Source organism: Symphalangus syndactylus, chromosome 9 (genome assembly GCF_028878055.3).
Source record: "Symphalangus syndactylus isolate Jambi chromosome 9, NHGRI_mSymSyn1-v2.1_pri, whole genome shotgun sequence".
In the NCBI taxonomy this organism is placed as follows: domain Eukaryota; kingdom Metazoa; phylum Chordata; class Mammalia; order Primates; family Hylobatidae; genus Symphalangus; species Symphalangus syndactylus.
The window spans coordinates 139697982-139710390 of NC_072431.2; the positions used below are offsets into that span (position 1 = coordinate 139697982).

General features: G+C 35.2%; 1 protein-coding gene across 22 annotated transcripts in view; it reads left to right on the forward strand.

Annotated features, from left to right (window-relative positions):
- LOC129490459 (zinc-regulated GTPase metalloprotein activator 1C) overlaps window positions 1–12409 on the forward strand; it is a 48248-nt gene that overhangs the window by 17780 nt on the left and 18059 nt on the right. For 12 of the 22 annotated variants that reach the window (XM_055294381.2, XM_055294383.2, XM_063609930.1 and 9 more), the window contains 3 exons: window positions 5660–5706; window positions 7392–7478; window positions 10083–10127. In XM_055294381.2, the coding sequence (XP_055150356.1) occupies window positions 5660–5706; window positions 7392–7478; window positions 10083–10127 (179 nt within the window). Of the gene's footprint in view, window positions 1–2178; window positions 2218–5659; window positions 5707–7391; window positions 7479–10082; window positions 10128–12409 lie in introns of those variants that run through there. The other 10 variants (XM_055294388.2, XM_055294390.2, XM_055294395.2 and 7 more) reach the window with 3 other exon arrangements.

Here is a 12409-nt window from a genome sequence, read left to right on the forward strand (position 1 = left end):
CCTAAAATGCATTTAAATGAGGTTGAATTTATAAAATGCATTTGGTAAGATCTTTAAAAGTATGTTGTTACATACAGTAAAATGATGTTTCTCAACTTCCCAAGTGAAATACCGCTAAAGGCAGAAGAGAATGAAATTATCCCACCCACTGACCCGGTCCCAATCTGAGCATATGGATACGGCCCAAAGCAGTAATTTCTTAAAAGTTTAAATTCAGTGTTTAAAAAATTAGTGTCTGTTCACAATAGCAAAGAGTTGGAACCAACCCAAATGTCCAACAACGATAGACTGGATTAAGAAAATGTGGCACATATACACCATGGAATACTATGCAGCCATAAAAAATGATGAGTTCGTGTCCTTTGTAGGGACATGGATGAAACTGGAAACCATCATTCTCAGTAAACTATCGCAAGGACAAAAAACCAAACACCGCATGTTCTCACTCATAGGTGGGAATTGAACAATGAGAACTCATGGACACAGGAAGGGGAACAGCACGCTCCGGGGACTGTTGTGGGGTGGGGGGAGGGGGGAGGGACAGCATTAGGAGATACACCTAATGCTAAATGACGAGTTAATGGGTGCAGGAAATCAACATGGCACATGGATACATATGTAACAAACCTGCACATTGTGCACATGTACCCTAAAACCCTAAAGTATAATAAAAAAAAAAAAAAAAAATTAGTGTCTGTTTTGTATCCAACCTCTTATCTGAATGTGTTAATTTTTTTTTTTTTTTTGAGACAGAGTCTCACTCTGTTGCCCAGGCTGGAGTGCAGTGACACAATCTTGGCTTACTGCAACCTCTACCTCCCAGGTTCAAGCGATTTCCTTGTCTCAGCCTCCTGAGTATCTGGGATTACAGGTCCATGCTACCATGCCCAGCTAATTTTGTATTTTTGGTAGGGATGGGATTTTACCATGTTGACCAGCCTGGTCATGAACTCCTGACCTCAAGTGATCCACCCGCCTCGGCCTCCCAAAGTGCTAGGATTACAGGCGTGAGCCACCACGCCCGGCCTGAACTCGTTAATGTTTAAGTTTGCTTTTTTTCCCCAAATCTTTGCTGAAATTATGCTCTAAGGGGATATGTCAGGTTTGTCAAATAGCTACCAATGCCTCTTCACTGGGCCTTCTCTCCCTCGTTGATAGAGTGCCCTAATTTGAAAAGTTTGGAAGAGAACTCCTTTTTTAGAGTTTAAAATCTCAATTTATGAATTTATGAATATAATTTAAGAGTCAAAGAATGATCCCAAATACAGTGTTACAGTTTCACTCAGAAAAATTCCAGTGACTGTTGGAAATCATATTTCTTGCGAAATGCTTATGGAGGTAGCAAAAAAGCCCCAAATTATTCATTTTGAATGTTTATTATAGGCATGTTTGAATCTAGCTGTTCCATAAATTTATTACAAAATTTGATATACCTATGTGACAGATAACTGCTAAGGCATTTTGTTTTTTTTTTATTTTGATAGACTTAAAATGCCTTGCTGAAAGTCAAACTGTTTATGTATTTTATGATTATAGGAATAATTTTATATGTATAGTTAGGTATGGAGAAGAATTAAATAGAATCTATTATCAGCATGGTAGAGGCCAAAAAACAAAGCAGCATTCTGAATAATGCAAACACAGTAAACGTTTAACCTCCTGCCACCTTGATAAAACCTCTTAAATTATTAAATCAATATACCTACACAAAACTGACACACTGTCAGGATAATGGAAACTTTAGATTTTCTAAGTCGGATGCCAGATAAATAACTTTACCTTGATATAAATAATTTTCCAACTTGTCCAATTCCTCTGGTTGCAAAGCTTGACCTCAGTAGCTGCTTGTGATTCAGAGAATTCTGAGGCAGTACAAGTAATGACACTTGGATAATAGGCAGCAATATAAGAATGTCATGCTTCACAGAGCCAGCCCATCACAAGTAAAGCTGAGAAATGGTACCCTGTGGCCAGCCAGCTAAATTGAAACTGAAGTGGTAATTGATATCATGGGGTATCACTCTAATGGGATTGTCACCCATTGATCTGAAATATTCATTTTTTAATCATAGGCAAAGAATTGGACAACTTAAAATGACAGTTCTCTATTCTCAGGACTTGACACCCGGGCTACTGACATTGTTCTTTTCAGTTCTACAAATGTGACAACATTTAATGCAATAGAAGCAATGAATGAAGTTAACCAGAGAAAGTCAAGTGAGAGGTTTCTTCTTGGTTCCTCTGTTATATTGCACAATCTGTTGAAACAATTCAGTCAGAAAACAATTGGCTTGGAAAAGGCCAGAAAAATAAATAGACTGACGTTATGCAATAATTTTTTAAAAACTAAAATAGTGTTAGGTCTGTAACCAATCCATTTGAAAGAAATAGTTCCTGCTGCTGCTTTTTAAAAATGACACCAGACATCTTTGACACTAGATTTATTTCCACTCTGGTCAATAGCAGTGTTCTTTCATAGCCAGTGAGTTTTAAGACAGTTTTTTCTTTTCTTTCTTTCTCTTTTTTCGGTCCAGCTTCTTTCTTTATTTCTGCAGAAGAGGACACCCTATGGCCTTTCATGAAGTTAGGTCTACAGTGGTGTTATTTCAGAGTTCCTTTGTTTCTCTCCCTAACTCCCCAGCTTTATTGAGGTATAATTGACAAGTAAAAATTATGTATATTTAAGGTATACAATGTGTGAATTACATTATAAAACAATCGAGCTAATTAACATATCCATCACCTCACATTGTTATTTTTTTGAGAGGGGGTGGTAAGAACAATTAAGATCTATGTTTTAGCAGATTTCAAGTATACAATAGAATTAACTACAGTCATCATGCTGTGATTAGTTCTCCATGACTTATGCATCCTGCATAACAAACTTTGTATTCTTTGACCAACATCTCACACCACTCCCCTTTAATTTCCTTTGTTTCTTGTGGTAAGTTAAATTGGAGTTTTGAACCTTAGCCTTTTGAATATGTTGGATTAATTAGTACCAAAATTATTTTTGTCTTTTTTGATACATAAGCAAAAGCCATAGTTGTTAAGCAGAGATAAGGAATACTTTGGACATCTATGTAATATAAAATATTTAAAAAATATTTTACGAAAATTTTTTCTTCACTTATACAGGTGGAATAGAATGCCAAAATTTCCATTTTGTTTTATTTTATAAATGAAAGTCATCTGACTTAATGACCAAATGGTATATAATGTATTATTGGAGAATGTTCTTTTGAATAGAAGACATTGATTTTATACTTTTTGCAGAGTTTGACTTCGGAAGGTAGGAAGTCACTTGAGGGAAATGCAGGGCTGATGTCTAAAGAAAATAAATGTTAGTATGCACTTATTTTTTTAAATGTTTGTATAGCTTTCCTATGTGCGTAGAAGAGGACATTTATTTCTTCCGCTATAATTGTATATGATTCATAGAATTTTAATACAGCTGCAAATTTTGGCAGGCTCTCATTTGGGGTGATTTTCATTTATTTTTATATTTGATACTTTCTGACTGCCTGGAAGTAGTAAAACGTTAGTCTACCACTGTTAGCTTTGAGTGAAGAATTCTAATATTTTGGAGAGGTAAATGCATTGAAAACATAGCACATTACCATGTGAAGCTACCATTTTATTAGTTACATTTAGGCATGGAAATGCAAAAACAAATCTGTAATTCTTCTGTCATATCATTTTTATGCCTCACAAACTCATAGCCAAATAGCCCCAATTTCATATGTTAAAAAAGCTTCCATAAGATCAATAGTATAATATCTTGAAAAATATTTCAGTTTAAAAAGAATTTTCAGTACTATAGGATCATTCAGAGGCAGATGCCTTGCCAAAAATATATCATTAAGTAGATTTACTGCTTGATGGGAAGAGATTTGTTGCTGCATGTTAGATGGCATTTTTCATGTAACATCTTTTATGTATCCCCACAACAGGGGGTGTTAACTACAATTCATTCAACAAATATTTGTTGAGCCTGTGTGCCAGGCACCATTCCAAAGTCTGTAGCAGCCTCATTCTCTAGAGGCAGAGTATATAACAATAGGACTTGTTGTAGCCTCAGGCCAAGATGAATTATGAAAAAAATATTAAACTTGGTCTTTTGGCATGGAATGATTTTTGATACAATACTTGCCAAGTTCTGTGACTTCCATAATTGCAGAGTGGGTCTGCAGTTGAATTGAACAAGATTTTACCTGAAGTAGAAGTATCATTGCCATGATTTTATTTCAGTTTTATTTTCCTCAAAATAGAATTTGTTGAACTTTTAGAAGGAAAAAATGTTTCTTCTGTAGACCTAATCAAGCTTGTTAAGTAAAATTATTACCTGCTTGCTCTGAGGTTCCAAACTATTCAGATACTCCTAATGATCATCTCTCCATGAATTATGAAACTGGCTTGGCTCTGATATATGATTATTAACATTTGTGTAGCATTGTACACAGACTGATTTTATGTGGCATAAAAGGTTTCACAAAGACTTTAAAATTATGTTCATTTTACTTGATGGGTGTGTGTTCAATTAAAAAAAAATAGTCCCTGTGATTGTATATAAAAGATAGTATCCTGTGATGATGAGGGTGTTAGATTTAGTTTCTTCCTTTATAAATGAAAATAGCCATCTCCCATAATTGTTATGAAAGCTAAATGAGAAAATGTATATAATTTATAAAGTTAGATTCAAGGATTTAATTCATTTGTAAAGTTGACTTCAAATATAGAGTATTACTATAATCTAGTTGCCTATAAACCTCAGTAGCCAGCTTTTTATTGTGACAGGGAACCTCTATTGAGGTTTGAGGTAATGAGGGTAAAAATGTAATTTCCCAGAGAAGAAGCTTGTGATGTTGATGACGTTAGGGATGTAAACAGGATTATGAGGGGGAAAAAGAAAAAACAAAAAAAAACACCTTGCCTCCAGAGAGATGAAAACTACCACATGGGCCCTAAGTCAGTGTCAAAATATTTTTTGGAGTTAGCCTGACTCTGGAGAGGTCAGTAAAATAAACAGTTGCACTGAGAGGCCAGATTAGCAAGTGTGGGTTTCTAAACGATAAAGTGCTTTTAGGCTAGAATCACGCTTTCCACCCCTGATTTGTTTCTAGGGTGTTTGAAAGGCCTAGTACTGAGTTCACGTGGTGCATGATTGTGGGCTGGGGTGTAGGGAAGTATATTAGATTCTAATATGGGGTTTTGGTGTGAAGGGAAGTATATTAGATTCTAAGAAACTATATTTCAGTGGTTATCCTTTTTTTAAAATAAGTAATAATGAATATTTAGAACAAGAACAGTAGTGTAAGAAGGAAAATACCTAAAATCTGAACTGTAATCTTCTATGTTTTTATGACATTATGTGAATCAAAGGGGTTTTCCTTTTAAGTAAAAGAAAAGGTCAGGAGTATGAAATCCTAAGCCCTCTTCCTCCCCCTATAAAGCCCCATAGGTTCACTTGTAGAAAAAATTGCAAATGGGGAAGAAAAATGCTTTCAGCTAGAAAAGTTAGTTTTGAATTCGTGTACTCAGTAACAGAACATGTTGAAGTTTTTATTAGATGCAAGAAGATATCTCTAAAGTAAAATCTTTTGTGTTGACATTAGATTTTTATTGTATTATAGTAACTTTATTCAAACTTTTTTTTTAGCATTTAACAGAAGAGAAACCTGATGGCCTTATCAATGAAGCTACTAGGTATTCATATTTAAAGTATATATTGATTGCTGGCTAATTGTAAAGAGAAAAATCACTAAGATGAAAACCAAAAACAAACTAAGAAATTTTAAAACATAGTCAAGGAAAATGTATTTTCTTTTTTCCCATAGTTGAATTATTGCTATCTATTTATAATGATCTGATAACTAAATTTTTACTTAAAGTCATTTTTGTCGTGGCATAAAGTGAATGCCGAACACAGGAGTTCTGTAATTTTGAGGAACTCGGGAAATATTAACATTTAAAAATATTTTCTTGTTACACAATTTCTTTGGGTTTGAAGATTTTATATATATATATATATATAATTATTATTATGTATTTTTTTTTTTTTTGAGACAGAATCTCACTCTGTCACCCAAGCTAAAGTGCAGCAGATCTTGGCTCACTGCAACCTCCGCGTCCCAGGTTCAAGCGATTCTCTTGCCTCAGCCTCCCAAGTAGTTGGGATTACAGGCTCCCGCCACCACGCCCAGCTAATTTTTGCATTTTTTTTTTTTTTTAGTAGAGATGGGGGTTTCACCATGTTGGTCAGGCTGGTCTCGAACTCCTGACCTCAGGTGATCCACCTGCCTGGGCCTACCAAAGTGCTGGGATTATAGGCATGAATCCACTGCCCCTGGCTGAACTTAAGTATTTTTGTAACTTTTTTCCTTAGGAAAATATGGTTATTATAGAAAATATAAAGAAGCCAAATAGAAAATAGCAAAATTGGATTTGTGATGTACATACTGTTGAAGTCTGCTTTTTCAGTGAACTAAAGTTAATTTAGTTTTGAGAATTTAGTTGTATTCTTTGAGATAAAGCATAAGACCCTGAATAATTGAGGAAAATTGAAAGAATTTCCAGTTTTACTATCCATTAATAGAAAATAGAGCTTCTGATTATTATCATCTACTTTGTTATCTAGCATTCAGTCAACTGGATTCTTTACAGAGATAATATGCAGTATATTTATAGTGATAAAGAAGACATTTGTGCAATATCCTGATACATCTTCTGAAGCATAGTTTTTTTTTTTTTTTTTTTTAAGAAACGGAGTCTTGCTATGTTGCCCAGGTTGGACTTGAACTCCTGGGCTTAAGGGATCCTCCCTCCTCAGCCTCCTAAGTAGCCAGGACTACAGGTGTGCTCTACCATGCCCAGCTCTGAAGTATAGTTTTTAAAAACCTGTTTAATACAGTTTTTAGTATTAAGTGAACTTATAGAATATTTCTTTGAAAATTTTGGTAAATATTACAGTATTTTAGTACGTAAACTCTTCTTCTTTTTACCATATTGGATATCTGAATTTTGTGCCTTTCTTCACAAAGAAAATTATGAGTTTAAAATCATCCTTTTGATTGTAAACTTTTTGAGACTTATCTTTGTAGCACAAGAGTAGCAAGTAAGAAAACTTAGTAAATACTTTGTGAATGGGTAATATGAAATCTGAACTTGTATGTATGTAATGAATACAAATCATTCACATTGAAAAATTAGCGGATTAGGAGTAAACTGAATCACTCCTATAGAGCACTATGTAATTCTTAACTGATATATTGATCTACATGGGGTGTTTTTATTTATTTTTAATTTGTTAACATTTGTCTTTTGATGCATTAATCTGCATGCATGTATATTATTTTAAATTTCTTAACATTTCTTTTTGTTTGCTATTTTAGGCAAGTTGCTTTGGCAGATATCATTCTCATCAATAAAACAGACTTGGTTCCAGAAGAAGATGTAAAGAAATTAAGAACGACAATTAGGTACAAAATGATAAGTGTGTTAAGTGCCTACAGATCCATATCGTATACACAGAATATTTTTTACTCTGATTGTTGCCCTGTAGAAACTTAAGGTATAAGGTTTACCTGCTTCAAGAACATTAGGGAATCACATATATTGTTGATGGCTAATTGTTGTATAAATGGTCCCCAGTGCTTGCAGAGTATAGTTCACAGTTAATAGACTGATATTCAGGGTCTTCTCAGTCCATCTTTCTTTTCCTGTCTTCTCTTTAACTCTTTCCTAATGTCAATCTTCCCTAACTTTACCCAGGATGGTTAATTCACTTTCCCATGGATGCATCCTACCAGTTCGTGTCTTTACTCATAATGTATTCTCACCCTGCCAATTCCTGAATTCTTTCTTGTTTTTGTTTTTTTTTTTAGTTTATTCTATAGAGCCTATTCTGTCTCTCCCCCGTTCCTATGTGAAGTCTTCCCTGACTCAAGTGGTCTCAGTTTTCCCTGAACTCTCGTTGACTTCATCTTCGTTAACTGTCAACCATGCCTTGTCTTCCAGCTTGGTTTAATATCTTCTTTGTCCATAGCCAAGGCTGATCAGCATAGGACAATCAGGACAATATGAATGATGCTCAAATATGTGCTAACAGTCATTTTGCTGACTGTTCTGGAGACTCCCATTCTTTTTGAAAACAAACATGGACTTTTCAAATGAGGTTATAGTTCAGGGACTTTGTTTTGAATTATTTTGTAAGACCTGAACTAATAAAAGCCCTATACAGAGAGACATTCGGTAGCTATTATTGTTGGTTATCTTTAATGTGTAAAATGCTTTGAGCATGATGGCTCAAAATTACTATTTTTGGTATTTATAAGTTCTACTGACATTAGATTTTGAATCTGTCATCTCAGTTCATATAGTAGATATTATAAATTGAATCAGTAAAGGTAAGGCTCATTAGAAGATTATGATTAATGATTGTGGAAGAAAAAAATTCGTATTTTTTCCACATATTTCATCTTATTTTAATAGTAATGTCCTTAAACTTTACTATAAAAAATATAATGTCTCCATGTGGAGGGTAGGTATTGTTGCATAGTGTTGAAGATCATGGACCTTGGAATCTGCTTGGGTTCTGATCCTTGGTCTGTTTCTCATTGTCTTCTTAGGGAGCTTATTTACCCTTTTAAAGCCTCCTCTGTAAAAGGCATAATGCCTATCATAAGTTTGCTTTGAGTATTACATGAGACAATGTTGGTAAACTTTGCACAGTGCTGACACATAGTAAGTGCTCTGTTAGCTATTATCATGTAATTTTTTTCTTAGCTTACATAGTAAGTTCAAGGTATAGTAGAAAAGGGAAGAAAGAAAAAGATGGCTGATTTTGAAAAGGTCAAAGTGATGAATGAAGATTGCTTTTACATTTTTTGACACTGGTCTTCTGATCTTGTTTCTCTTCAAAAATCTTGTGCACCATTGTGATTGTTAAGAAGAACACAATCTATTTAGCAAACGTTTTTGGCATAAAAGGAATGATAATTATTACTTGACTTCTATATCCTTATAGAGACCTAAGCTAAATCTCTTGACACTGACAATATTGACTATTAGCCAGCTTGTTAACTGTACTAGAAATGAATTTGGAAGAAGCAATTTGATGAATCACACACTCTTTTGGCTTTTACCCTCCCTTTATATCAGACTTGTGACTGACTCAGAATCATATTTGGGGAGTTGAAAAAAGGTAAACATGTTTGAGAGGAAATAACCATCAGACTAGAGTGTATTCAAAAAAGAAGATTAAGAATTTTGTAAAATAGTGGAGAGACTTGCCTCAGAATCATTATATGTGGGAAGCCTTACCCATGAGAACAAACTTGAATAAGTAGCAAGAATCTTGGGTAAGTAACCCTATAGACAATTGAATTCATGATAGAGAATTGATGATTGATGATAGGCAATGGAAAAGATAAATAGATGAGGTGTACAGTGTGTTGAAAAGAATTTAACGGGTACTTTTTGGTGCCATACAAAGCCATATTCTATAGTATCAAAAGAGGGAGAACAGGCATAACGGGCAGAGAGCCTAATTAGGGAACTGAAGAGGTTATTCTATAAGGGAACCTGGGATGTGTGACTTAGAATTACTGTGAATACTAAGGACAGGCTGGGGACAAAACCACTTACGACTAGGTTTTTATTTTTAGTGTGTATATAGCCATTTCTGCCATGTATGCCTGACGAAAAAAGTGACCACCGTAAAAATTTTGAGTATCTACTCATTTTTAAGAACCCTAAGATAACTGACTATTTATGAATGATTTTTTCTAAAGTGAAGTGTCTTTTTATTAACCACAAAGTAGCCCTTAATCTGACAGTTGTGCGAAGTTTTGCATATATGTTTTATTGATGTACGAGTGGAATATATGTGATTTATTGTTTGAAGGAAAATCATAATTATTTTTTAAAGCAAGTTTTGTTTTTCTGTTTTTAATTTTTTTCTGGTTCCAGATGTATTTGTGTATGCTTATTTCCTGTTTTAGAAACAATGTACTTTGTATACTTTTTTAAAAAGTTAATTTTTACTTTTAAAGTTTGTCTTCCTCATTTATTATTTATTTCAGAGCCATAAACGGACTAGGACAAATCTTAGAAACACAAAGATCAAGGTACTTTTAAAAAGCTATTCCTAATATACTAACAACAAATCATTTTAGTTATTAATAATAAACATTAAGTAATTGACAAATATGCTTGATTGTAATATAAGAAAGATGTAAGTGCATTTAAAAAGAATTGGATCCAAAATGTTGTTTGGAATGCTCTTAATAAGTTAGTTTGGCATATTTGGCTAGTACATTTGCCTGTCTTTAAAACTAAGATTACAAAGCCATGATAACACTATGTAAGTGTTTGCTTAATGAGGAAGAAAAGACTTCCAAACACTCGAGAGGATAATTCAGTACAGAAATCTGAAGAAGTATATTGAAGAATATTAATTTGAAGTGTTTAATGGGCTTTTTAATATTTAAAAAGCCTTCTTAGTGTTTCATAATTGCCAAAAAAATACATGGAGTCTTTACCTTGAAGTTCCTGAGAAATTCTTTTTTATTTTTTTGAGACAGAGTCTTGCACTGTCACCCAGGCACCCAGGCTGGAGTGCAGTGGCGCAATCTCGGCTCACGGCAAGCTCCGCCTCCCGGGTTCACGCCATTCTCCTGCCTCAGCCTCTCCGAGTAGCTGGGACTACAGGCGCCCGCCACCACGCCCGGCTGATTTTTTTGTATTTTTAGTAGAGACGGGGTTTAACCGTGGTCTCGATCTCCTGTCCTCGTGATCCGCCCGCCTCGGCCTCCCAAAGTGCTGGGATTACAAGCGTGAGCCACCGCGCCCGACTGACAAATTCTTTTATTAAATTTTGACTTTCATTTTCTCAAGGTTCTGTTCCTAAAACATCTGTGAAGGGTATTTCTGTAGATTAAATTCTGTTTTCCATTGAATGTTATCTTAATTTCAGAAAATTTTTGTGCAGGGTTATTTTATTAAGCTCATTTTTTTTTTTTTTTTGGTGAGAAAGGCTCAGCAGCTGATAGACTCAGCAACAGGCAGCTAGGACCTCTGAGGCTCACAGCTGGCAGTCTAGTTCCACTCAGTCTCTACTTGAGAAATTCTTTCTTTGGAAGTACAGCAGAGGCCTTAGGTGAGTGGCTTGTCTGCTATGGCAGAGATTAGAGGTGCTGACAGACTGCCGTAAGTGTTAGGCAGTAACAGCAGCAGCTGCTTATATGCATGTGAACAGCTGGGGAATTAATTTGGTATGCATTCTTAGGAGCCACTCATCTGCTGGCAGAGGTAGCAGAAGAATGCCCTTAGTGTAAGTCCTCTACAACCATACACCAAATGTGCTCCCTGCATTTCAAATTCCATTGTAGAAAGTCTCTGATAATCTCACTTATACCATGAGCCATTCCTCAGTATCTGTCCTCTTCCTGTTAGTGTTCTACAATTCCTTTCTCCTTAATTTTTCTCCTCTTTACAAAATGTCACACAGACAAGTGCATAATACTTAAACAAGCTTTTAAAAATAATGCTCATAAATAGCTTTGGTTCTGTTGTAATATTTGTATTTATAAACATTTTAAGTCAATTCTCTTCTCTTGTTTTCATTTTGGAAATATCCATGTCCTGAATAAAAGTTGCGTCTTGATTAGTTTATTATGTAACAATTTAGTGTGTTTGACATTTCTAACTTTTTATTTCTAACATTTGCTTTATTATAGAACAATAAACATTCAGTGATTGATTTTTCTTACTTCAAGTGGCTGAGTGAGCAAGTGACTAAAATCTTCTTCTGTGAATTCTTCAGTGTATGGTGCTTGCCAATGCATCTGAGAATCTAGGGACTTTCTGAAATAGTACTTCCTTGCTATGAGGACTGAAGTTGGATTAGAATTCTTTGCAATGAAGATCAGATGTCCTGAGTAGAATTCTTACTATTGGGTCCTGAATCTTACATTAAATATTCTGTCAAATTCCTTGAGGCGTAGCAACTTGAGCTTATCAGTTTAGAAACTGGAGATTTGGGCTGGGCGCGGTGGCTCACGCCTGTAATCCCAGCACTTTGGGAGGCCGAGGTGGGCGGATCACGAAGTCAGGAGATGGAGACCATCCTGGCTAACACTGTGAAACCCCGTCTCTACTAAAAATACAAAAAATTAGGCGGGCGTGGTGGCGGGCCACTGTAGTCTCAGCTACTCGGGAGGCTGAGGCAGGAGAATGGCGTGAACCTGGCAGGCAGAGCTTGCCGTGAGCTGAGATCGCACCACTGCACTCCAGCCTGGGCGACAGAGCGAGACTCTGTTTCAAAAAAAGAAAAACAAAAAACAAAAAAAACGAAGATTTGGTTAACAAAATAGTCAAAGTCACTCTTACAGAAGTTTTGTTTTATTGT